Source organism: Triplophysa rosa, linkage group LG11 (assembly GCF_024868665.1).
Source record: "Triplophysa rosa linkage group LG11, Trosa_1v2, whole genome shotgun sequence".
NCBI classification, from domain to species: Eukaryota; Metazoa; Chordata; class Actinopteri; order Cypriniformes; family Nemacheilidae; genus Triplophysa; species Triplophysa rosa.
The window spans coordinates 14,206,654-14,234,591 of NC_079900.1; the positions used below are offsets into that span (position 1 = coordinate 14,206,654).

General features: G+C 39.9%; 1 protein-coding gene across 2 annotated transcripts; it reads left to right on the plus strand.

The window, feature by feature from the left end:
- On the plus strand, nucleotides 1–27,774 carry LOC130561062 (trinucleotide repeat-containing gene 6A protein-like). 2 transcript variants are annotated; one of them, XM_057345170.1, is made up of 24 exons: nucleotides 1–187; nucleotides 1,971–2,019; nucleotides 5,669–5,749; nucleotides 12,023–12,340; nucleotides 12,611–12,658; nucleotides 13,992–16,580; nucleotides 17,474–17,683; nucleotides 17,820–17,983; nucleotides 18,071–18,148; nucleotides 18,264–18,315; nucleotides 18,398–18,525; nucleotides 19,123–19,281; nucleotides 19,378–19,509; nucleotides 19,631–19,768; nucleotides 19,867–19,941; nucleotides 20,027–20,450; nucleotides 21,295–21,432; nucleotides 21,512–21,673; nucleotides 21,798–21,938; nucleotides 22,047–22,154; nucleotides 22,436–22,639; nucleotides 22,728–22,795; nucleotides 22,887–23,026; nucleotides 23,357–27,774. In XM_057345170.1, exons 5-24 carry the CDS (start codon nucleotides 12,613–12,615, stop codon nucleotides 23,730–23,732), a joined length of 5,532 nt encoding a protein of 1,843 aa, XP_057201153.1. In that variant the 5' UTR covers nucleotides 1–187; nucleotides 1,971–2,019; nucleotides 5,669–5,749; nucleotides 12,023–12,340; nucleotides 12,611–12,612; the 3' UTR covers nucleotides 23,733–27,774. The 2 variants fall into 2 exon arrangements, with proteins under 2 accessions (XP_057201153.1, XP_057201154.1); XM_057345171.1 differs by lacking the exon at nucleotides 19,123–19,281 and having other exon boundaries at nucleotides 3–187.
- The last annotated feature ends 164 nt before the right edge of the window (nucleotides 27,775–27,938 follow it).

A 27,938-nucleotide genomic window follows, 5' to 3' on the forward strand; every position in this document is an offset into this window, starting at 1 on the left:
GGTTTGGAGGAAGTGCTCTGTGAGCGGCGTCTGAGCTCTTCCTGCAGTTACGGGATGAATGCGAGAGAAGAAAATGGCGATTGAGCAGGACAAATATTTCCCCTCCTCGACTCTGCAAATGTGTTGAATTTCTATAGCCTTACAATTTGCTTTCATTTCATCTCTACTGCACTTTAAACTACGAGAGGTGAGTTTTGCTATTTCCTCCGTGTTTTGTTTGATTTCGAGCGATATAAATGTATTCATCAGCTTATCTGCGATATCTAAGCTGAGCTCAGCACTAGAGATAAATGGTTGAATGTTTCTGGATTGCTTTCTTGCGCATGCTGGTTATTCGCATTTATAACAGTAGAACGACATTTACTGTTTGTATAAGGAGAAAAAGTGAAATGATTTTTTTATGTGGTGAATTTCTTGAACGTTGATCTGCATTCACATAATGGCATCGGAGTGACATTGCATTTGGTTTCATAAAACGTATAGCTACTGTTACTAAACCATTATGTTTTGAAACAGAAAGGCCGACGTCATGAACGTAACGTTACATCTTATATTTCATCTGATGTATGTGGAGTTTTGCATATGTTAACGAAGCGTTCTTCCTTGGTGTAATTTGGATGTTTGATTCGACGTCCTGCAACTCGTTTTTCGGATAGTTAGCTAACAAGACCGCGCTTTGTAAGATAGTAAAGTCACTTAAAATGCGACTATGTGTTTAGTTCGATAAAGTACGCTGTAACAAAGTGTTTAATTCGTAAATCAGGTAAGGGGAGAGAGGTTTTACTAGCCAGCTGGGTTGTTAGCACTCTTAACTTAACGTTAGCTCGGCTGCTGAATTGCGCACATCGGAACAGATGCTTTCATTAACAGAGAATGCAATTGTTGGAAAACAACAAAGTTGAACTTTGCCATTTTACCAACTAAACATCCCTGACGGCTTGAACAATCGCGTGCATGGTTGTTTTCTGTTTAGTTTTAAAGTAACGTTGCGCAGTCACTGTAGCTAGGACAGACTCGACAGAGAAAATGGGGAGAAAAATATTTCCGACACTCGGAAAGAAGCAAACGACGAATACAAAGGACTCAAAGGCTTTCGCTAGTTAAAGTTGTTTAGAAAGATGCATTCATGTCGGTGTAATGTTTTAAGGGCAGGTCAAGGTTGCTGGTTTGCCCCGTTAGCAGCAGTAAGTTAGCAACTGAAGGCAGTGGTGGGGGGAGGTGACCCTGCTTTTTGCCCATAACCAGTCTTCACATTGTATATGAATTTAATATCGCTGCTAATAAAAGTATGAATCGTGTGTTTTTTCTCAGTTTGTTAAAATTATGGGAAACTAAATGGAATGCTGCCTGGTTCATTTAGCTGGACCGACATACTTAAAATGTAAATCACAATTACAAGCATTGTATGCATGAACAAGATGTATGTCTATGCATCTTTTTCTCATTTCCCAGTATGCAACCATGAGGAAAGCTTAATGAGATGGTTGTGGTTTTATTTTGTGCTGTGGCCTGTGATACCATGTTGGTGTGTAGAATCAACTCAAGTATTTGACACATGCATAACTTCTGTAGACGGGTAGTTGACAAATAAACCGTACATGTGTCCTACGGTGTGACAATTAGAAAAACTAGCTTTAAAGAAAAATCTCTTATTCTTTTTGTATTATTAATAATATAAATTGTATTATTAAAGGTTTGTTTTCTAGGTTTTTTTGCTGTCACACCATAGGACACATACAGTTTATTTGTCAACTACCCAGATACTGTTTCTTCAGTAATGTAATGGAAGGATGTTTATATGTATTCATATGTTTCTGTCCTTTGCCAACTTGGTGTAAAAGTTGCCTTCTTGCATCTATGTAATGTGCATCTTTTTGTATGTTTTGTCAACATACTTCACATTGTAGAGAACATACATGATGCATTTTAATATTTAGTCAAAGTTGTCTTTTTTGTTTCTTTCAATCTAGAGAATTGGATGCTATTGCCACCAAAGACATTTGAAGAGAAGCAACACAGGTCAGTAGTAGTATTGTTACCTCCCTGTTTTCATTTTCAGGTGTGTGGATTGTGCACTTGATTTTCTGAAGCTTGTGTCCATCTGGACTTTTCCTATTCATGCCTGTGCTGGGTTGACACTAACAAAGCAGCTGCTGCTGGTGTAAGCAAATGCAGCTCCCCTTGAATTAAAGGGTCTCACAGTGCTGACAAAGCTCTGCCGTTTTAAAATGTTCAACAAAAACAATGTGTTGATTTTTGTAAGACTGCCATATTGTAGGCATGAGTCATAAGCCATTGCTTTCACTGTTTATATCTGGCTGAGCTTGTTTGTTGTAACAGATAACAATTACTGATCAGAAAGTCAAGAATGCTTTCAGTTTGATTTGTTTTTGTTTTGTTGCGGTGCTAAGAAGCATTCACATATTGCTTAACTGGATTGCTAAGTTAATCATAGACAGTCTGAGTTTTTCCTTATCAGGGAAATGAACATTGGCCTGCATAGTCATAACCACGTCCACGCCTTACAATGCCAGGGACTTACTAGACCATAACACTTTTGCATTCAGAGTTTGATGTGATGAGACGCATTCATATAGATAAATGGCCTCTTAATTTGTCTTGAGAAAAGCCTCATCTAAGGTTTTAATGATTGACAGTGTTCAAACGAGTTGATGCGTTTTTTTATTCAACCTTGAGAAATAATAATGTATAAATAATACTGTGCTGGTATGATTGCGACTGGTCATCTTTTCAGCTGGATATATTGTTGGTGCTTCATAAACAGATGCCTCGGTCTTTGTGTGTTTGTGTATGGGAGGCTTCTGTTGTTGAGATGGCCATCTGGTTAAACACTTTAAGGAGAAGAGGTTGTTCCTGGGGGATGGGCAGGGCTGTATCAAGTAGGGATGGGCATTTTTGATCATATTTCATTTCGAGTACTGGACAGGTTTGAAAAACGAGTACTCGATTAATTGGGGGCGGGGCGTGTCCCCCATACCATGGTGACAATGAAAAGATTTTAATTACAACACTGATACGAAAATGTATGTTAATAAAACTATAAGATTGAGTAAATAATTAAATCGACACTGTTAGATTATTTTCAAAAACATTGATAGTGAATTTTTAATAAAGTAAACATTTAAAAGAAATATCAGCGTGAGATGAAACGTCATCTCTGCCCTGTCACATTTCTGTCTGTCAGTGTCTGATGGTAAAGTCTCTTATGCTCGTCTGACATGTCTATCTGATAGTAGTGGTCTCACCTGACATTTTGTCCAAATATACTGGTGCAGAGCAGGGTGAGCGTTTTTAATCCATTCTTATGAACTTCAGCGCACGTTCACGTGGCGCTCGCGGAGAAGAGGAATGCTCGCTTCACTCCATCAGAAAGAAAAAAAAGAATTAAAAAAATGTATTTATAGACCCAAACGATAATCGTTTTCACAATCAATCATCGCGTTCGAGTACTCGAGTAATCGAGTACTCGTGCCCATCCCTAGTGTCAAGCTATCTTGAGGGTGACTTTACCCCCTGGTAAGCCTGTCGGGATAGTCAATTTTTACCAAACTTGACATCGGTAGTTTTTGGTGATGCAATATATCGCCATTGTGTTTATATATGCGTTTGTTTACATAAAAATGAATGACATTAACATTTTATCTGATCGCGCTGTCTCTGTTAGCGCTGCCCTGTGTCTGTGTGTCAAAAGCAGGGCTCAGATGCGCGCACGCAAGCACAATAAAAGATCAATACTAAATAAACATACAAGAGAAAATAAGACAGGTTTCTTAAAATGAACAACTAATTTGTTTCCTTTTTAGAAAAATAAACATTTTATTGCTGAAATTGCCTACATTCATATCTGTGAAAACTAAACCCATTTAGTACATTCCATTGCCATATTACATTCAGAATGCAATATAATACAAAAATATAAATAACAAACATAAATAAAAATAGAAAGAATAATTTCTAAGGTAAACAACTATCTTCAGCTTATGATGCATTTAGTTTACTTTAATTCGTTTTTAAACGGTTCTCGCGGTTGTTTCTTTCCCGCGGGTTAAAAGAGGAATAATGTTGTTCATCAGATGTTGATATTTGGGCTGTGTGAGGTCATTTGAACTAGTTTTTGGGTCGTGTTGAATAGCCTTGGACTGGATTTGTTACGCGAATCTGGCAACCCTAGCTGTGCACTTGCACAGAAATTTTGTTAAGAATATATTTCATGTACATGTAAACAAGATTTTGAATTGTATTGCAACATTTAGGGAGGGCGAGAGCTCGCACATGGAGAAAGGTGTGTGGAAAACTCTATTAACCTTCCGTTAAGTCATGATAAACTCGATCAGCCGTCTTCTCTGTCAATAACATCTGTGACTTGACATTTAAGGCAAGTACACCGAGGAACGCATATTGAAAACACCACCACCTTTTAATTTGTACACTGTCATGTGAGAGAGGTGCTAGGGCTGGGCGATCTATTTAATTTTTTTATCGATAATCGCCTTTAAAATCGCAGCTCGTCTTTCTCTTGGTCTATCTGTGCAGCTACCGGCAGAAAACAGCAGCACATTCAACTGACCGAACAAAACCGCGTTTCCAAAATTCTGTCACTGTTACTGACTACATGTGCATATGAACATTAACGTTCACGCTAAAGCCAACGTCGCATGTTAATGTCATGAAGCGTATTTTCCATTATTATCAATTATCTGTCTATTGTTATCGACATCGGGATATTTGCGACGATAACACCTGTGTTGATAATGTGGCTATCACGTGGGGCTCTTCTCCGCAAGCGCCACGTGAACGTGCGCTGAAGTTCATAAGAATGGATTAAAAACGCTCACCCTGCTCCGCACCAGTATATTTGGACAAAATGTCAGGTGAGACCACTACTATCAGATAGACATGTCAGAAAAGCATAAGAGACTTTACCATCAGACACTGACAGACAGAAATGTGACAGGGCAGAGATGACGTTTCATCTCACGTTGATATTTCTTTTAAATGTTTACTTTATTTTCAAAAACATAGATAGTGAATTTTTAATAATCTAACAATGTCAATTATTTACTCATTCTTAAAATAAATTTTCGTATCAGTGTTGTAATTAAAATCTTTTCATTGTCACCATGGTATGGGGGACACGCCCAGCCCCCTCTACTGCCATGCCCCCAATTAATCGAGTACTCGTTTTTCAAACCTGTCCAGTGCTCGAAATGAAATACGATCAAAAATGCCCATCCCTAATAAGTAGCATTTAAATCCTGTTAATGTAAAAATTGTGAACACAATCTAGTATCTTATAGAAGCTTTCCTGCTAAATTGGTGGTTAATTTCAGTGAGAGAACTGACCTACTACATAAGTGTTGTATATTTTGCTTAGAATTACAAGTCAATGACTGGGTTCAGTGTGTAGATCATATTTCATAGTCAGTGAAAAGCATCTGCTGGTTGATCCACAGAAGTTTTTGGCTCCTTATAGAGGAGTAATTTCCAAGTTTAATCTGTTAATGAGATTACAAGAAGCTTTCTCCCTTTTACTAAATGCGTTACTGTAACTGCATCATATATTTGAAGATGTAGCTGTGGGTGACTGTTAAACTTGATAAAATGAAGCCAAGATATTGTGTCTTATGTTTGATCCTTTCATTTTCAGGGAAATCTTTGATGGAGTGTGGATGGAAGACAGTGTATAGCACAGTGGAATGACTGTAAGGAAGAGGGTGCTGGTGTAAAGGTAGGAATTGTTGTTTGTCTACAAGGATAAATTGTCAACAAAACATTTTCTTTGGTCTTGGTAGTTACATGTATTTTGTATCAGAGTGCTTTGCCTTGGTATGGGTTAATGTGCCATGTTCAGAAATTAAGTGTCGTTTTAATGTTTATTTTTAATTGAGAAACAAAAGCAAAGGTGTCTTATCATAAGTTACCATACCTTGCCTTTTATGCAGTCTCTGTGGCATATCATAGAAACTTGTCAGTGGGTGTAGCGTTTTTCCACTGAGTGATGTGGAAAGGCTGATAGCTTCGGTCTTTATCTCTTGACCTTGTCTTCGCTCTCGCAGTAGCTTAGGGCTAAAGCCAACAGCAGGACTAGCACTCAGTTCAGTCTGCCAAATGCAACTGGGTTGTCTGCATCTAATGTTTGCATTTTTGTGGTTTTGTTGATTGACAGTGCTTTTTGTGTTCAAACTGTAAAAAAATAACTTAAGTCAAAGCATTTATTTGATAGCATGTATAAAGAATCACAGAACGCTGATGTTCAGAGATAAACATGGCAAAAATACAAGAATCATGTTTTCAGGATGCATCTCCACCACTCCCTGGTTACCCTGGGTGACTTTTTAACTTATCTGTTGGCCCAGATGTCCTTGTATCTTCAGTGTGATACTGAGTAAATTAAGCAATAACCTCTTGGCTTTATTGACTGCTCCGTGCTCAGTAATATGTTGCTCCCTTTTACGTGACTTGATAACGTACAATTACAGTTTATGTTTATTTAACAATTTCACTTAATCCAAAAAGAACAATCCGTTAAAGTCCCCATATGATGTTTTGAATTATGTATCTGTCTGCATTTTTAAAATAGTTTTAAGTTTTAGCAAAACCTTGGGGTCATAAAATGGAAAACCTTCAAGAAATGATTTGTAGCGTCTGTGCTCTGCGACGAAGCTTTAGTTTGTTGACTAAATCACCTCGCTGTTGCTTAGCAATGTGTGTGCACTATACAGATGTCTGCTCGGGAGGAAGAGCCGTTGGCAGATATGGTCTGCATTAACTCATCTGAGCTGGAAAAAGCGCTTGAATGTGCCAAAAGCATAACTTCAGAGACTTCACTGTTCAGAGACTAGCCTGTCCTGTAGGCTGTAATAGTTACAGATTTCTGACACCAAATATGGAAAGTCATTTCAAGTCGAGACCTGTTCATGCATGCTTGACATTTCAAGACAAATTGCAGGCCTGATTATTTGGTTCTTGTGGAAGTTTTTTGAACGTTTTTGTTCACTGCATTTGAGAAATATTTGCTCAGGCACAATGTTTGTTTACATTTTGCATGTTGTTTTTGCGTTCGACTTTGAGGAATGCACTATAGAAAGATGTTTGTTGATAGACTGTCAAAACAATAACTGAAAGCATTCATACTTTCGGATTTTACAGTCATGCAGGCTTGTCATTGAATGCTCCTTTGGTTCTTGCAGTGCAAAAGATCTGCAGGGTAGTCAACTTGTTGCAACGTGACCACCTGACTTCCTGACAGTTGTCATTCCACAACAAGCAAGTCGAAGCTGTTTGAACAGGAAGCTACCCCTAAGAAAACACAGAGCTGTTGTATGGTTTCAGTATTATTTTACACCACTGTTTCCACCGAACTCGTCTAAAACAATTCAAATACTGACGTAGACTTGAAAGAAAAGTGAAAAAAGCCCCCTCACAGAGCCCAGAGATGAAGTCACTCTTGGGGCCCCGCACAGGCAGTTGCAAGAGCTGGCAGGGTTTTTTCTCAAACAGTAAAATGACACCATGACTCGCCACTTTTTTCCACATGAAATGTGAAGAGAAGAAATAAAGCTGAAGGTGTTTGTAGAGCTTTGGTAGAGAGGAGAGGAAATGAAAGCTGTTACCTGAAGGTAGACGTTGAGCTTTTTAAAACTCTTCTGGTCCCTTGTGTTGTCACATTCTTGGAAATGTTGTCTCTTTGCAGCTGTTATATGAAAGATAAAATTAATTGTGCTATCTGTGTTTTGAGTACATGTAGAGCTGCATGATTCTGGATAAATTGAGAATCACGATTCTTTGGATTCAAATAGAGATTGTGATTCTGAATGACGACTATACATCATTTACTATAGGTTCTGAAAAAAATAGTTAAACAAAGTTTATTTAGGTAAGGTAATATTTAGAGGACTTTGCTTCAAAATTATTACAGCAGGCATGCATGGCACATGCTAACAAAAAATCTGTCTGTTCTACGAATAAAATTAATAGTGTAGCATGTGTGCGATACACTTTGGCAGGTCCATTTAGACAGAGCCGCTGTTTGTGTGAAGTGCGTCTGTCGTGCTTGTTCGTGTGTAAGGTACTGGCGCACCACTATTTATTTTCGTTTTTATTAAGTTTTTTCAATTAAAATTTTCCCGGCTGCATCGAGTGCAATGATGTAGAGCCCTATGATCTGCGAGATGTGGGAAAACATGGAAGGAATCACAAAAGCGGAATTCTACTATGTAAATATGTCATCTGCTTGTTCTGCGTGTCTATGAGTTGACACTCATGCAGGGCTTGACATTAAGCATTGTCATGTGGTTGTCCTTCGGACAAGTAAATTTGACATTCACTTGTCCGAGTACAAAAATTACTTGTCCAAAGATAAAAAAATGATATTTCATTTGAATTATAATATAATATAATCAATATAATTATTTCGGATTTAGATTGGTCACGTTTGCTTCTAAGCATTTTAACTAGTGTTTGTTAAACAACATAAGCATTTGTTTGTTATTTGGTGTGAGATTTGTTAAGTTGGGCAGAGAGAGAGCCTGAAAGCGTGTGTGCCATGTCATTGTCGGTTTAAATAAAAGATGCGAAAAGCTTACAACCCTGAGCTCGTGAGTCGTGATTGAGCAGACACCTGATGCTAGGCGCACTAGTATGGCAGCATATTGGTAGCAATTATCAAATTGAAATGCAATTTGCAAAATGGCAATGCAGTATGTAAAATGGCAATGCATTTATGGCTTTAAATATACATTTAAAATAACATATGTGCAAAATGAAAATGAAAATTCAATAACACAATTGACATTTGTCCGTTCCTACACTACTTTTAATATGTATTTTGAATGCATATTTTAACGCTCTTTAAGTTGCAAAATTAAAATGAAAATGCATTCCCCAAATTGAGTATATGTGTTTAAGATAGCCAAGCAAAACTGTTGCAAAATGATCATTCAAATGTTATTTTCCCTAAATGCATTAACATTCACGGGTCGAACATTTTGGATTGCATTTTCATTACACAGCGCACCGAGTGTTGCAAAATTCAATGTGGACTTGAAAATGCATTTCGAGCTGGCCACGCCCGTGCGGTGTACGTGCGTTAATGTGAGGCTGCAGACAGAGCTGATAAAAGCATTAAATTGCATGCACACGAATTAGAGCACAAAGACAGAAATGGCTTAAGTGTTTCTCAAGATTATTAGGTGTCTGTAGATGATAGAACTAGTAGCTACATTGTTAGAACATCTCGCAGAAAATTCTCTGCCTTATTAGGTGGTGAGCTCGCTATGCTGAATGTCTCATGTAGACTTTCTCATACGTGTGCAGACGCATTTTCATAATGCACACATTCAGTATTTTGAGTGTTGTTTAGTCACAATATCTTCACACAATCATTCAGAATTGTTCGTTTTGTGAGACTGTACAGCCCAAACACGACCCATCCATGTGGAAAAACCCAAGTACACATGTCTGTGGCAGTGGGGAAACAGCCCAAACTGCAGCATCCGGATGAATTAGAAACCAAGGTTAATTTTCGTAAGGGCAGATCTTCACTTTGGCAATGTTTACGTATATTTGTGCATAATCTCTCCCCACTGCCTCAAGCACGAAAGTACCACAGTACAGACATGTGTATTTGGGTTTTTCCACATGGATGGGTCGTGTTTAGTCTCACAAAACGAACATTTCTGAATGATTGTGTGAAGATATTGTGACGAAACAACACTTAAAATACTGAATGTGTTCATTATGAAAATGCGTCTGCACGCGTATGAGAAAGTCTACATGAGACATTCAGCATAGCGAGCTCACCACCTAATAAGGCAGAGAATTTTCTGCGAGATGTTCTAACAATGTAGCTACTAGTTCTATCATCTACAGACACCTAATAATCTTGAGAAACACTTAAGCCATTTCTGTCTTTGTGCTCTAATCCGTGTGCATGCGATTTAATGCTTTTATCAGCTCTGTCTGCAGCCTCACATTAACGCACGTACACCTGGCTCCGCCTTCACACAATGACGCTGTATCGGGGAGGGGGCGTGGCCAGCTCGAAATGCATTTTCAAGTCCACATTGAATTTTGCAACACTCGGCGCGCTGTGTAATGAAAATGCAATCCAAAATGTTCAACCCGTGAATGTTAATGTATTTAATTTTGCAACTTAAAGAGCGTTAAAATATGCATTCAAAATAAATATTAAAAGTAGTGTAGGAACCTACAAATGTCAATTGTGTTATTGAATTTTCATTTTCATTTTGCACCTACCTAATGTTGCACATATGTTATTTTAAATGTATATTTAAAGACATAAATGCATTGTCATTTTACATACTGCATTGCCATTTTGCAAATTGCATTTCAATTTGATGATTGCTACCAATATGCTTCCATACTCTAGTGATGGGGAGGGGCCTTGCATGCTCGCACGCTCCATTGTGTCATCGATCCCCCGATTTAGCCCCCCCAAGAAATCCTGAATAGAGAATTGGTTAAAACTGTTAAACGGTTTATCTCCACAATTCAGTACTTCATACTTCTGAGTCTTTGTAATGTTTCAGCAATACATTTCTAACATCTATAATGTGTTTAGAAACAATTCTCAGAATTCTCTTTACCCGGACTTTAACAAAGTTTTGCAGTGTTCTCCTTGCGTAGTTAAAGGGCTATCGCAGGTGTAGAATTTTATACATGTATCTTGCTTTTTTTGTAGTTTTGGACCAAAGTTTATGCGATTGGGGGTTATTGTCATAGGGGTTGATGAAAGTATCAAAGTTTCTTTGTCGGTTTTATTTTTGACTGCTGCTAGTACTGTTTTGTTGTAGCATTGTAATCCAGTGTATATGAAGATGATACAAGTGAATTTAAAGTACAATTTGGAAATGTGTAGTAGATGCAAACAAGTGTCAAACTGAAATTGCCTGTTAAATTTTACATGAATATTGCTCTTTTTTTTTTTTACCTGACAATGTGATGCATCATATTTTTAGTCATTTAGTTGCATTGATCAACATTAATGCATTGTTAAATCCCTACAGTACATAGATATTAAAGCAATTGTGTATGTTTACTCTTAAGATGCTGTCTTTGCCTGTAGTTGGCTTTCTTCATTTTAAAGGTATATTCATAATAGATGGCTCTTTAAAACCTGCCATGAACGATAATTATATTTTATTATTATAGAGATTAATTAGTTAATTCATTGTCTTGATTGAAGAAATTCAGCTGTTTGTCCGTGCAGAACATCGAGCTAGATTAAGTAATTTGTCTGGATATTTCTTTTAAAAGTCATAAATGTAGCTCACATCGAAATTTTTACATTTCGAATTCTAATTAACATTGTGTAACAAGACTTGCAGTTGGAAATGATGATGCTTTAAGATGATTACATGGACTCTGATACACAATTTTACGACCTATTGTCAATAGTTGTGATAACTTGAAATAATAAAAGAAACTGATAAAACACAACAAGAACAGTGCAATACATTGGTGGAAGGCTGAATGTTATACCATGTTTCTTTAATCACTGGAGGTAAATTTATGTGCAACTTTTGAGGCTAAATTTTTTTGTTAATAAAATGGTTTATAAGAAACCTGAATACCTTGAATTAGTATGTATAAATATAAAGGGGGGAGTTCTATGTTTTACTTGCAGACTATAAAGGTGACATGTTGAGTTCTGTCATTTATTTAAAATGAGGTCAATTGTCAAATGATTCCAGTCCCAATTAAGGATGGAGTTTGCGAAGATGACCTTTTTAATTGTTGGTTTTACATTTAGCTTCTTCACGTAAACCTAACCTAAAGAATGTTTTTATTACAGCTCTCAATATGACTCCTTTTCTTTGCTGTTGATACAGCTTTGTTTGATTTGATTACTTGACTTCATTTGCTATCATGATTGTGCTGAGAATGATTTTTGTTAAATTGGTTTTATAGCAAAGTGGTGTGATTAAAAGATAAACTATAGGAAATTAATATAGTTTGAATTTTCTTATTTTTATTTCAGTGCCAGAACATATCAAGTCCAGTTTCAGCCAGCCTCAGTCTGCCAATTAGAACAGCAGCATCTCCACTGTAACCTGCGCCATCAGCAATGCCAAGAGGGCCCAAGCCAGCGGCCAGCCCCAAGCCCTGCCTCGGTACCCGCTCTGTGAAGTTCCGCCGCATCTCTGTCAGCACAAACAGAAACAGCTGTTGAAGTGTGGGCAACCCCTCACGGTCATTGCTGCCACCCTGGGAACTCAAGTGCAGCTCACCTCAAGCCAGCCAGGGGAGCTTACGACTGAGAGGCCTGTCCTACACTGCGCCCAAAGCCTCCTCTCAGGTACCAGTGCACTGCAAAATTACTGGAACTTTAAAATATTTTTTTATAATACATTGCAATTGATTATAATATCAATATGTAAAAGCACTGCACAAATAAATTTTAATTTAATTGAATAAATGTAGATTTCTTTGCCGAATACGATTTTAATTTTTAAAATGTGGTTTCTCGTGTGTGTGGAATTAAAATTGGCTTAAGCCAATAAGCACATCTGTTTAGCTTCCATGTGTTTTCTGTTAGTGTTTTATGATGTTGCTCTTTGTTTTATAGGCATGGCTCCCATTCGGGATTCTGTCAGCCACTCCCCTAACCAAACAGGTGACACATTTTCTTTTCTGTTGTTTACGGTTTTGTGTAGCATGTGTATAAAATCCAGAAATACTGGGCTTTTCAGTATTCAGTATTTATGTAACTTACAAGGTGTCCTTATGATCTCTGTGATAAATACTTCAATACTGTAGTCTGCAGTATAGACAGTATTGCCCAAGTGCTGAAAGTGTAATTTTGTGTGGATCTAAAAATAGCCATTTGCTTTGGCACTCCTTGTAAGAATAATGTCATAAGATCTTGGCATAGGTGCCCTGACTTGCCCATTTTTTTCTTTCCAAACCTCAGTTTTCCTGTGTTATGTGAGGCCAAACCAGTTGTGCTGCCAACTGGTTCACATTGCTAACTTTTCAGAATTAATTTGCATAATGTAACCCAGAACATTGTGCCGGTTACCATGAGTGGTACGTTTTTATTAAGATGGTGTATGACATAAAAACGTAATTTTATTTAACCCACATCAGTGACCTTAAACAGAGTCTCCTGTTTTATCACGTTAAGCAAACTGTTTAGTGAAGCTGTCTGTTTTTTTGCCTTCTATATGCTGGTTACACAGCTGGAGAAAATTTCAGACTTTGCAAAAAAACAGCGCTTCAGGAAGCTTGGCAGCCATCTTGCAAACAAGAGTGGGCTAGTAGAAAAGGTTATTTTAAGGAACCGAGCAGTTGCGTTGGCATTATAGGTAAATGCCACCATATTGGCCGCATCCATGCAAAATGAACAAACTTGCAGAGACACTTCAGTCTCAGTGTTACTGCTAAGTGACTGTCTGTCATCCCCTCGATCTCTTGGCATGCAGCGCGATCATGCTGCTGCTACAAAATGGTGGCAGCTCTATTAATGTTTCAGTCTGGCTTGAGTCAGACACCTCTCAGCAGGACGTAGTTGGGGTCTATGGGCAGTTAGCCATTGTTAAGTTATCCATAAATAGATCAATTATTTCAAATGTTACAGTTTTCAGTGCATTGTCCAGAAAAGTTTTTGCTGTGCACTGTGTTGGCTTGGATTTTCTTCATTGGATATAAAGGTTAATTAAAAAAAAAATTCAAAGGACTTAGGGAGACTTTTTCTTGAATTGTTTACAAATCTTCAATGTTACGCTTTTATAGTTTTATTTTTCAGGCTCATTAAATGCAAAGCTGTAACATAAAAACTGACACGTCTTGGAATCTATTGTGCCATGATTTTTGCTTTACCTAGTTGTCTCTTTTATCTTTTTACTTTGTCTTGTTTTGTTAAACAAAAATCTATTTATTCTCATTTTAACAAATAGTTTTGTCTGCTTGCTTTCAGAACTGATTTGACCTTTTATTTACGCCTACAGGTTTAGAACATACTGGACTGGAATCTCAGTATGAAAATTCGCCATGGAGCTCTAGTTCACCTTGCAGTGACTCGAACAGCAACTGGGGAAAGGTCATTGTAGATAAGGGACCCTGGCCCTCCATCACTGGTAGTGACCCAGAGTTAGCCTCAGAATGTATGGATGCTGACTCGGCCTCCAGCTCTGGGTCTGAGAAAAATCTTAGTATGATGGCATCTGGAAACACTGGCGGTGACAACAATGGCAATAGACAAGGAAGCAGTCAAGGTTCTCATTTCATGGTTGCAAATTGCAGCAATAATGTGGGTAATGGGAGTGTTAAGGGGCCTTGGGGTGTATCCAATGGCTCGATGCTAAGCACATGTCAAGGCTCTGTGGAAGGCCCCAGCAGCAAGCTGGTAGAAAGCAGCCATGGCAAAATTAACGCGTGGGGTACCCAAGGTTCCTCAACCAATGTAGATTTAAATCCAAGCACTTTGAACCCAAATGCCAACCATGGTGCCTGGCCCGTTCTTCAGAACACTGGGCCCAACCCCCATGGGCCTGTTGGGAATGGGAATGGTGGCACCAACACTCAACAAAGCACCATAGGTCAAACACCCAGCATGCAGAGTATCAACTCTAAGATGTCCCGAGGATGCCTGCAAGAAAATATGTCTGAAGCTGAAGTCAATGGTACAAGCAAGGTTACAAGTGGACAGCCTCAAAACCTTAACACTGAATTTAACGGACCAAATAACACTACTAACACGATGACCTCTAGTTTACCAAACTCTACAGGTTCAATACAGTTGAATGAACAGCCCCCAGGGCACCGAGCCTGGCCTGTGAACACAGGGAGCTCTCCTCAGCTCCCTATTTCTTCAGTCTCTAATGGCACTTCCATTTCTCAACATGGCAACAGTGAGGGAATTAATAGCGGGTCTTATGGTACAGGATGGGGAATTCCACCCGGCACTAATTACTCTGGAGACAAATGTCCCATTCCTAAAGGCCAAGCTGTGGTTGACACTGTGAATGCAACTCTAATGCAGTCTGGAGCTAATGGTTCCTCTGTGAGTGCTGCTGCTTTAAAGCATAATAATAATACTGGGATGGGCAGTCGCGGAGGAGGTTGGGACTCAGCGTCCACTACCTCACAAAATATGTCTTGGGGAGCTGGCAACGGTGTGGGCCCAGCTGGGATCCCTCGCCCTTGGGGGAATGCCTCCTCCTCCTCTTCTTCCTCTTCCTCATCCTCTTCAAACACTGGCACTAAGGTCTCAAATGGGGAGTGGAACACTTTGCCCAGCAACAGTCAGCATTCCAATGAGGGCACGAATGGGGGCAGGAAGGGAACAAATGGATGGAAGTCCTTGGAAGATGATGCTCTCGGTATTAGGAGCTCCGGTCAGCCATCACAAGGCAGCACATGGAACAAATCAACAGGCAGTGAAGGAAGTGGAGAGAGCTCAGGAGATTGTAGTGATAAGGATGGACAGTGCAGCAGCAACCGCAGAAGGAATAACCAACCAGGGACGATACATGCAGATCTCACTAAAATCGACATGGACCCCAGGGTCCTGTCCAACACGGGATGGGGACAAACCCCAGTCCGCCAGAACACTGCCTGGGACGTAACCACCTCTGATAAAAAGCAAGGAAATGGGCAGATGGGCTGGGGCGGCGCTCCACCTCAGAAGTCTAACTCAGGGGGTTGGGGAGATGGACCCAGCACCAACAGTAGAGAGTCTTCTGTGTCCGGGTGGACCGAACCTTCAAAACCTTCAACAGGCTGGGGAGAAACCAAAGGCCCTGTTGGGCAAAGTGGTTGGGAGGACGCTTCTGTTACAATGAACAAGAACAGTTCCTCATGGAACAGCGGCAAGGATGAAAAGTCCTCCTGGAATAACACACAGAAAGCGAAGCAAGGATGGGGTGGTCCCTCAGCTGGAGAGGGATGGGGTGGAGAAGGCCCAAAAGGAAGCCATTGGGAAGAGCCCCAGAAATCTGGTTCCGGTGGCTGGGACAGTGACAGCGATCGCTCTGGATCGGGCTGGAGCGAGCCTGGGCGCTGCAGAACGAGCAACACCTGGGGAGGTGGCAGCGGAGGCACGAACACTCCTGACCAGAGTGGTCCAACCACAGGATGGGGTGAACCAACCAAGACCATCCATCAAAACCAAACCTGGTGCGAGCCAATGAAAGCAACCCACTCCAACTCTACTTGGGGTGACACTGCAAAACCGAACAACTCTTCAGAGTGGGGCAAATCCCAAGATTCCAGCATGGCAAAATTCAGGAGTGGGAACGTCTCTCAGACCGGAGCCCCTGGTCAAAACAAGCCTACAGGATGGCTGGGAGGACCAATGCCTGCTGCCTCTAAAGAAGAAGAATCCACTGGATGGGAAGACCCATCTCCTGAATCCATTAGGCGTAGAATGGAGATTGATGATGGTACTTCAGCATGGGGAGATCCCAAAAAAACCAATTACAGCAATGTAAACATGTGGAACAAGAACACTGCCGGAGAGCAGGATGGTGTGGCAGTTTCACAGCCCCCACAAGCCCAAAGCTCCATGGCGCCAAAAGAAAAGAACTGCAGCTCAGGTGGGTGTCTTCCTTGTTTTTTTGCTGTGCCTTGGCAATTATTACTCACCCCTTGTATTTATCTTTAGCCATGCAGTCATCCCTTTGGAATTTCTCTGGATGTGCTTTCCCCCCTCCCTCTACTTTCCTCTAATACCAGTTGCACTGAAAGATCTGAACTTACAAGTAATTGCTTATGCATTGTGCATTTGTACAGAGAATTTATTATACATTTGTAGAAATGCCACTAAGACTATCCAATTTCTGTCCTTGAGAAATTATTTGCTAAACATGAAGTATATATTAAAAAGTGTATCTGCAAATGTTTTCCACTTCACTTGGCTGTGGATGAGCGGTGCTCAGGGGGATAAATAGGCTTGGGTTACGTTTGAGCTGATGGTGTAGTCATGTGGCAGGAACTTGAGCAGGAGGGCACACATGAACAGGGCTATTTTTGAAGGAAGTATTTAGGGCATATGCTGGATGGTGAAAGTGCAAAAACCTCAGTGGTTCAATGGAAGCCGATCCATCAGTAGGACTTTCGAGTAAACAAACCTTACATAAGCATGTTTATGTAAGGGTCAGATTTAGGCCATTGGAAACTTTGCAAGAGCTGTGGAACTTTTCTTGTAAATCTAAATTTTCTTCATAAGCTTGAAAGTTTAACACAATAGCACACGTTGTTTTTAGCAAGTATTTGTATGCAATGGTTTTTATTTACCATGTAGCTCTAATATATTGGAATTCTGATGTGTTTGTTCTTATTGTACACGGTCTACAATGTGTAAAAGTAATATCCATTTCTCTCATTGCATGTTGGATTAGTTTGTTGCTGTTAAACACTCACAGTATCGTGAGCAATAGCATTTTGCTTTAATTGTCTTTGATCTTAGTTATATTTTGTCTGGTCACAGGGTGGGGAGAGACATATGGTGTGCCACAAAAAATGGAGTCCTCTACCTGGGGTGAGCCTGCTGGTCCACCTGTCACTGTGGACAATGGCACTTCAGCCTGGGGAAAGTCTGTTGATAAAAGCTCCAGCTGGGAAGAGCCAGGACGGGAAAACTCAGGAGGCAGTGGCTGGGGCAATGCTGCTGTAGGACAACAGTCACAGCACAAGTCTGGTATGGCACATGTCCTAAAAGCTCTTAAAATTATAAACTTAAATAAACAGTAAATTATTTTACTTAAATGGAACCATGTTGCATTCTTTTGTCTTCAGTGGAAAGGTTGTACAATATTTTTGTATTTTGTCTGTAGGATCCAAACCTATGCAAGACAACTGGTGTGGAGATGAGATGTCCATGACAGGGCACTCCAACTGGGAGGAGGAAGAGGAAGTAAAGATAGGCGTGTGGAACAACAATCCATCACAGGAAATTAACCAAACTGGAAACTGGTCCTACAAGAAGATGCCTCCAAAGGTAAAATGACTTACAGAGCTGAGCAGCCTAATAGAAGCGACATAGTTGTTTCAAAATGTGCTCAAGTTGACAAATTGTTCTTCACAGATGAATAAAGGACCCAACAAGCAGGATGATTCTCCATGGATGAATCAGTTTGTGAAACAGTTCAACAACATGTATCCTGTAAGCATCACTGCATTTTTCCCAGAAACCTGTTAATAATATTAGGCGATTGCAAATCTTTTATGTATAAGATGGCTATTAGTTTGTACGATGACACTTGCATGTCATTTTGCAGAGAGATTCCTCTGAAGATTCCCTGAAGGGCAATAAGATGGATATGCCTGGAGGTATGTCAAGTTCACATGTTGTTTCTGTGTTAACATTTTTTAATGCTGTTCCATTGCATTTAATGATACCCATCTTCTGCAGGAATGACAGACAAGCGCATGGATGTTGACAGTCATGTTCTTAACATGGGAGAGTATGGAAAAAATCCTGCCTTACGCCACCAGATCCACAAAGACTCACCCATGGACCGCAATCCCTATATGGATAAGGTCAGTTGTTCTCTAGTCTCCAGCAGAATTCGAGTGCTCACTTTGAAAACTCTTGTCATTGTTACTTTGGCTTGCTGGGTACTTTAGCACCCTCTATGGGAAGAGAATTGAAAAAACAAAATTAAGATTGTTGTTTTGTGGCTTTTAGATCATAGTCGGTTAGCTTGTATGCTTTTAACATGTGATTACTGTCGTTTAGTAAATATGTATGCTTATAAATATATATTATATAAGCATATATAAATATGCTTGACGTACTAATTTTGTACTTAGTTATATATAAATATTGATGAAAGGGTAGATAGTCTCATTTTAGGGATAGCTAACATAAAAAATAAATCTTGGATAGTAGCCTTTTCCCTCTTAGCCTATTTTTCTTTTTCTTATTACTTCCTATTCCTTCCCTCACTAATATCAATAGAAGAAAACTCGCCAGTTACGTAAAGATACCAAAGAGGATGCTAACATCACCTTTCTCTCTCCTTTTCTCTGGCTGTTGCTGTGTCTTTCTCTGGTGGCCTGGTGTTTCCTCTACCTCACTGCTGTTGTGCTCTGCGCCCTGCTCTTCTCTCTGCTTGGCCTTTGGTTGTGCTTCAGCTTTCACTGCCCTTATATGATAACACTGTAGCAGAGGAGCCCCAAAACTCACAGATCACTTCCATGCAGAATATGAGCTATTCCCCTACAAATAGTGCGCAACCAAACCAGTGCAGCTTGCCAGGGCCTCACCATCCAAACTCTGCCTCTGTTAGGCAGGTGAGTTAGTGCATGCCGCTCCCTGTGTGCTGAAGCTGTCAACGGAGTGGGGACCGCAGGGTGGTTTGTGTGTAACGTATTTGTGTCTTCCCACAGAATGTAAACATGTACGGTGTCGGTAATGCAGCAGCACAAGGCCGGAATGCCCAGCAGCCTCCAGCACAACCTCTGAACTCTGCTCAGCCCAATCTCCGTAACCAAGTGCCTCCTCCACTACATCCCTCTCAGGTATGTAGGAAGCTGGATGTATATTTAATCATTTAAATGTTTAATTGGACAAAAGTATTTTTTGTGATGTACCTAAACAGTTTTTTTAAAATGTATTTTTAAATGTGTTCTGTTTTATCAGGTCCCGCCACCCCTGTTGAAGTACTCTCCCAATAATGGAGGTCTGAACCCTCTGTTCGGCCCACAGCAGGTGGCAATGCTAAACCAGTTGTCCCAGCTTAACCAGCTCTCTCAGCTCTCTCAGATTAATCAGTTACAGGTATTGATCTCACCGTTCAAGTGCACTGTAGTAAGATTAATGTGAGATTTAGCCAAAGTCTGTGCCACACTCACGGCTCTTTGTTTTTCCTTGTCCAGCGTCTTCTCCTGCAGCAAAAAGTGCAAAGCCAGAGGGCCATGCCTGTTAACAGCCGACAGCAACAGGAACAGCAGGTTTGTGATCTTGTCTTCACTCTCTGTCCTGCTTTCTGTTAACCCTGCCTCGTTTGACGTGTCGTTTTTCATTTGTGATGTGCAGGGTCGTGGTCTGGGCCCATCCCAACAGATGATCCAGCCTCCCCGTCATCTCGATCCATCCCTGATGAAGCAGCAGAACTCTCCCCAGCCTCCCTCAATGCACCAGCCTGGCCTCAAGTACATGGAGAACTTCATGTCCCCCAATGCCTCTGACCTGCAGAAAGAACAAAGTTCCCTGAGCTCTTTCAGTAATTTCCCTTTAGGTGGGTGTCCTCCCCATCTTCACGTAGGGCAGAATGACTCAATGTTGCACCAAGCTGCCAAGCCCAACACGATGTTTGCCTCTGACATGTCAGGCTGTCAGCCAGCTGGCATTAGTCAAAGTCATAGCCTCCTGAGCAATGGCCACATGGTGCCAGGCTCTTCCGTGAACCCTCGGGTAGGAAAGAACTTCTGTCCTGACAGCAGCTCCCTGCCAGCAAGAGGTGAATACAGTCTGTTTTGTTGTGCTTTGCAAATTTCGCCATGCATTTTACGTTTGGGGGAAAGGAAAACCATGTCTCAGACCTTTTGAGTTCAGACCCTTCTGATCTAATGTTTGGCTTGCATATGGTGCTTCTGTTTATTGTTTCAGCTGCTTGACAGTTTTTTGTGTGTATGCTGCCCCGATCTTATTTATTTGCTGCTACTAATTCTGGGATGATTGAGAAATTACATGCATTTTCTGGCAAGACATGCAGTGGATTACTTAAAGGGATAGTTCACCCAAAAATGAAAATTCTGTCATGATTTACTTACTCTAGTTATTCCAAACCTGTATACATTTCTTTGTTTGGTGGAACACTGAGACAGATATTTGGACGAATGTTAACAACTGAGATTTTTGGGCATCATTGACTACCATAGTAGAAAAAAATATTTTATACATTGTTTTCTGTTCGGTTGAACACAAAATTAGAGATTTTAGTAATAAAGATTTTAGGAGCACAAACAGTTCTGGGGCACATTTGAATACCATTTTAATTTCTTCTGCTATAATAGTCAGTGGTCCCTTAGAAATATCAGTTTCTAACATTTTGTCTTTTGTTTTGTGTGTTTAACAAAGCAAAGACATTTATACAGGTTTGGAACCACTTGAGGTTGAGTAATTCAAGACAGAATTTTCATTTTTGGGTGAACTATCCCTTTAAAGGTCAGAATTGAAATAACGTTTTGTACAACAAAAATTAGATTTTTTGTGTGTGTTCTCAGGCTTTTGAAATTCACTGTGTACTGTCTCATAAAATAGAGATCATTGTTTTTAAATCGAACTTTGGTTTCTTCCTCTAGGCTTGAACTCAAACTTGAATGTAAGCAACCTTGACATTAGTAGTGTTGGTTTTAAAGAGCCACAGTCCCGTCTGAAGAAGTGGACTGCCATGGACATTTCCGTTAACTCGCCACTTGATCAAAACCCCAGCAAAACTGGTGGGTTTTACTTTGTGTTCCCTTTTTCATTTCCACAGTGGACTTTTGTAAACATCTAATGGTTGTGATCATGCTGTAGGTGCTATAACATCTGGCCTGAGGCTTGAAGACTCGCACTTAAGTCCATATGACTTCATGAATGCCAGTAATGCTCCCATCAGTCCTCCTGGCTCTGTGGGAGATGGCTGGCCCATCCGTGCCAAATCACCTCATGGTTCCACCCATGTCAACTGGCCACCAGGTTTGTATACAATCCCTCTTCATGCTTTCATAGATGACCCACCTGTTTCAGTCAAATTTGAAACAAAATCTCCATAGAAATCGTAAAATGAAACCAATCTCATGAGGTTATGTTTGATTGGCAGAGTTTCGTCCTGGTGAGCCCTGGAAAGGATATCCAAACATCGATCCTGAAACTGACCCATTTGTCACTCCTGGCAGTGTGATTAATAATCTCTCCATTAATACAGTCCGGGATGTTGATCACCTCAGGGACAGGAACAATGGTGAGCGTTTACCAAACGTGTATCATTTACTGATATGAATTTTATTTGTGCATGAAATGTGTGTATTAGAGTTTTGGTTGACGCAATATCATTCATTTATTATTCTAGGGCCATCCTCATCACTTAACACCACGCTGCCTTCAAATAGTGCCTGGACATCCATTCGTGCCTCCAACCACAATAGTTCCCTCAGCAGTACAGCACAAAGCACTTCAGGTCAGTGGGAAACTATCAGGAATGTGAAAATCTACGTGGAGATGTTTGCATCCTTGTGTTCAAAACAGTATTTACATTAACGCATTTGGAAGACGCTTTTATCCAAAACGACTTGCATTGCATTATACTATACATACATTTGTATCCGAGTATGTGCAATTCCTGGGATCGAACCCATGACCTTTGTCATTGCTAGAGCCATACTCTAACCACTGAGCTACAGGAAATGACAAATTATGAAGCTGTACCCAAGATTTATCTGTGTCTGTTTCTCTCTGCAGCCAGAAACAGTGACTCCAAATGGTCTCCAGTCACCAACACCTCTTTGGCTCATGAGCTGTGGAAGGTTCCTCTCCCCTCGAAAGGTATCTCTGCTCCGTCCCGGCCCCCACCTGGCCTCACTGGCCAGAAGCAGCCCTCGTCTTGGGACAACAGCTCTCTGAGACTGGCAGGCTGGGGCAGCTCTGAATCCAGATTCACCTCTGGTTGGTCACATTTGAATTACACTCCCTGCAGTCCTTTTATTAATAGTCGAGTTTAAAGAGAGAGACTTACAGTGATCATTCCTCACAGGTTCCAGCTGGGGTGACAGCAGCTCAGGGAGAACTAATTGGCTTGTACTCAAAAACCTTACACCTCAGGTAAGAGAAGTTTCATGGTGTGGACTCTGCTGGCTCATGTTGAGGGAGTCATTTTTAGATCAGCTTCCTGGGTAACAACTTTGTTTTACAGATTGATGGCTCCACCTTGCGAACTCTGTGCATGCAGCACGGTCCACTGATCACATTCCATCTGAACCTTCCCCATGGCAATGCTGTCGTCTGTTACAGCTCTAAGGAGGAGGCGGCCAAAGCCCAAAAGTCACTGCACATGTAAGTGCATATGTTCTTTTTAGAATGCGGGTAAAAGCTACAAATTGTACAATAAAAAGGAAAAGCCATCTGTTTTTATTAGCAGAAGCTTCTCCGCTTTCTTGTAACGGGTTACTAAATTGCTTCACAGTATTTGTGAAAGCATTGAATGTAAAACACCAGTCTGATTGGATTTAAATAAAATCATTTTTGTATTGAACTAAAATTTTGAGTTATCAGTAATATTCCCAATATGACAACCCCTATGCAAAGCAGCTTTTGAGAAACCCAGATGTATATGACAATGAGGCGCTATACTGACGAAGGCTCTGTGCTCTTCTTCCTCCTCAGGTGTGTTTTAGGGAACACTACTATTCTTGCAGAATTTGCTAGTGAAGAGGAAATTAATCGTTTCTTTGCACAAGGTCAGTCAATGACCGCTTCTCCCAGCTGGCAGACGCTGGGCTCTTCTCAGAACCGGATGGGATCCATTGAGGGTTCACACCCCTTCCCGAACCGCTCCGACCTGAATCAGTGGAACGGCAGCGGGCTGTCGGGAGCCGGCAGTGGAGACCTGCATGCTTCGTCTCTCTGGGGTGTTCCCAATTACTCCAAGAGCCTGTGGGGCAGCCCCAGTGGCGGTGAGGGCGGGAGAATCAACAGTCCCTCCCCCATCGGCTCCTTTCTTTCTGTTGACCACCTGACAGGAGGTGGGGAGTCCATGTAGTGCATCTTTCACCTTCTGACAAAAAAACCCAACAAAAAAACCATACAAACCCGTGACCTCAATGTGGAGTAAGTTAATCATAATCATATGACCATATATATATATTATATATGAAAAAATCAAATGGCACTAGTTAGACTTTTCTTCACTTACAAAAGGAAAAAAAACCAATGCGGGGTCACCCTGTGGAAACAAGTTACATTTTTTCTGCACATATGTCCACTTTGTTTTAGCCCAAAACATATCAGTTTGAATACTTGAATCATGCAGGCCAATTCTATAATGTGAAAGGATGTATTTACACTTCCAGGTAGTGCTCTTCGTACAGAAAAAAAGCTTCAGTTGAGCTCATCTGTTTATTCATCATGTTTATTTGAATTCCAATTCTTTTCGTTTTATTATTTGCATTTTGTTTGCTGACAATGTTGGAGTTTGAGCTTTTTTTAACTTTGCACTGAATGTGGTCTTTCTCAGTATAATCTGCAATATGGAGGGAGCTGACAGTTCCAGTGTAGTTGTTTACTCAAGGATGTTCTTAAAGTGTGCGCTCTACTATGCCTTGATGTATGCCTACCCTATTGTGGTATTGTGGAGTTGGAGATCAAGATATAGATGCTGATTTAGGATTATTTGATGATGATATTACAGAAATAAGTATTGCACCGATTCTGTTTTAAAACTAAAGAATTTAGCTCTGCAGTGTAAAAAACTGTAGCCACAGCTGTGACTTGCAAACCCAACCTGCAAGCCAGGGGGAACAGCACTTTCAAAATAGGCTTTCAATTTTGATTTGGAGGCGTCACATTGTGCCCTCTTGTTTACAAAACTTTTTGAGGGGGAAAGTATGGTCATTCTTACTTTATTTTAAATGGAAAAATTACAAAAATACATAAAGAATGAAAAATATAAAAATTATAAAATAAAGAAAAATACCAAAAAAAGAATAAAAGTGAGAAAAAAGTTTTCAACAAAAAAAATCTTGAGGATGAAGACGAAGCTTTCTATCTCTGGGAATACTGATCAGTGTTTGGCCATGTCATTGGTTATTTTATCTATTCCTCTTGTCTGCTAAATAACCAGCATGGTTCTCAGGAAATTTAGCCAGTTTCCCCCATAGAAACTCCTTGTAGGAAAATCCAACTTTTAGCACTGAAACTACTTATAGCTCTGTAAGTTTTTCTCTGCCAAATAACTGCTTTAAGCTGGAGACATTCTACATACTGCTTTTCAAATATGCTGTCTTTTTTTAAATGAGTGGATATGGTTTGCTGAATCACTATCTAGTCCTCCTTCCCTTTTCCCACCGAGTGGCTCCATGTTTTCCCTTTGTGACTGTCCAAGTAACTGTCAAATATGTCGTAAGAAAAAGCAGAAATCTGTAACTATGCATACTGTAGCCAGTGACTCGGCCTACAGAAACGCTTTTTCTCCGTCTGAAGTCATGTTTTATGTGTTTCGGTAATTTCCTCATCGCCAGAGCTGGTGTTAAAGAAAATCTTGTTTGGTTATTTTAACAGTGCAGAAGTCGTCCACATTTCATTGCCTTGATTCAAATTGTGTCCGAAGATGCAACAAGTCGAGTGGCTTTTAACTGTTTACAAATAGAAAATGATTGTAATGTGTACAGTTTGGTTGTGTTAATCTGAAGTTCCTTACAATATTAATAAATCAATGTTTGGCTGCTCATTACAATTTTATTTACATTTTATTTTGGTTCCGTTTTTTTTTTTTTTTCGTTTTTTTTTTCCTTTTCCCCTTCCTCAAAGCTGGTTTGTCATTGAAAATGGCTTGCCTCTGTACTTGTGGCCAAGGAAGGCTGGATCAGAGGTGAATGTAATCTATCGCTGGTAGTTTAAATAATGTGCATAGATTTACAGACCTTTTTATTGTACTATATTTTAGGTGCACAAATTATGAGACGCTTCGAGAGCGAGCGGGAGAGAAAGATGTCAGCATTAGGCTAAGCCATGGACCTTAATATCTGTTTAAGCTGTTTTTCTCCATTTTATTTTATTTGAGGAGTAGATCTTGCTTGGTGTGTTAAGTTATCCATATTTAATGTCTCAAAAGCATATTACAAAACCCTGAGTATTACTCTATTACTTTATGGTTGTGTGCCAGTATTGAACCATTTTAAGTAACTGCTTTACCAAATAAACTTCAATCAAAGGATTTGTTTACTTAATTCCAGACCTGGCTTATCATATTTTGTTTGACAAATTTTAAGCGGATTGTTAGGTTGTTTCCGAGAGAAAATACATAACGAAAGCCGAAAATTAACTTTTGGAATTGCACTTGGTGTATATAATGAACTGAAAGCTTGTACTGTATTTTTGTTCCGAGGCAGAGTGTAGCTTTGGAAAACTGGATGTCTTGGTTAGAGAACTTTGCCTTTTGTTTATCTTTTATTCTTCATGTGCATTGGCTATAGTGTGAGACAGCGTTTGTTTGTGCGTGTTCATGCCTGCGTGCTCGAGTGGTCCACTCCATTCCTGCGCATCAGGAGCCCTAGTATTCTCCTCTCGTATAGGCAACTAATGCGGTCTGTCTCGAGGGCGATTCGATTGCCGTGACTTTTATTTACTCCCTCGATGTGGAATGCTCGAAATCGGTGTGCTTTGGAGTTCCATGTTTGTATGTGTTAGTTATTGTATGAAGTTGGCGCTGAGCTTTAACGATGGTTCTGAATAAGTTCTTCCTTGCTGTTTTGGCAGCCGTGCTAAGTTTCCATATTCTTGTGACTTCTGAAAGCGCAGGGAAGAGCCATTTCCACTTTTAATTATTTGTTTATTTTCTTTCTCTTCCTTTTATCTCACTTTTTCCTCTTAATTTCATTTTATGTATGTGCAGCTGTTTGGTGTTAGACAGAACTGTCATGCTAAGACATTTTGATATTTCACTGTCATGCCAAATAATGGGGGAGTGGGGAAAGAAAGGGATTTGTTCTTTTGTAAAAGCTGGACAATGTATATGCTTCAAATGTCACTTGCAAAATGGATGTTTTGAGGATATTCATGAGCAATGTACAATCCCCGTTTTTATAGTCAGGTAAAGGTAGACAAAAAAAAAACGACTTGGCCTGACATTCTACTTTTGTACTGAAAGTGTCATTTGTTTTCTGATTTATCCTGTGAGCAAATATACCCATGTCTTTTAAATGGTTCCTACTGTTGAACAATGTGCTAAGGCAATTGACTTAACAAACTGTGAGTATTGCTGTCATGTCATTATAAACCCGAAAAGCTTTAGTAAAACCAGCACAAGAAACAGATGAACGAGAGTTTAAATCTAAACTTCCACCATGAAGAAATTCTAAGAAAGTCTATGCAGTGTAGGGTGAGGCTTCCATGTTTGTCTTTGCTTAATAAAATCCTAACCGCCGTAGTGGTGGGATTTAAAAATACGATTTCTGTAACGTGCCATGATTGAAATTGATTTTATTTTATTGTGGTCACAAAATTTGGCCAGTTATAGCAAATGGAGGGTTGCATTAACATTTCCTTTTTCACAGCGCTCGACACGGAACGGGCTGTGGAATAGCAAATTCTCCAACATTTCTAGAGATGTGTCAAGAAATAGTTTGCTCACATGTAACCTATATGCACACTGCTTGGTAGACTGTTTGAAGATTACTAGAAATAAACGTCAATAAGAATACTTAAATGAGCAGGAAGTTCTTTTCAGCGTCTTCCTGGGGTCATCTTAGAATTTTATCTTGGGGAACTGCACTTTTTGAAGGACAATCCTTTATTTGTATTGGTAACAATTGACACAAGGTTTAGTCTAATAATACATGGTAGATACTCAAATGTGTAATAAATGTTTCTTGTAATGCTGTTTTTTTCTCTCTTTGTTGCTTGGTTTTCATTTTTAGTACCCTTAAGTGCATATGTAACGAGGTAGTTGAGTAGTAAAGTAGATTTTAGGTCTTTCGTTGGCTGTACTTGTAGACTGATAATAACTGTTTGTAAAGTCCTGATCTTGATATCGGAATACAAAGCTGTATAACTTGGGTAGAACCCGCAATAAAGCCTAACAGTGACATGGTGTGCTGCTGCTTTCTTGTTTTCATGCAGAAATTTACTTGAATGCAACTTGGTTGAAAATTCAAATATCATTTCCAAAACTGCCTTTTTAAAAGGACAATTTTAGAAAGACATCCACAGTTGTATAAGCAATAACAAGAATTGAATATGGATCTTGCGT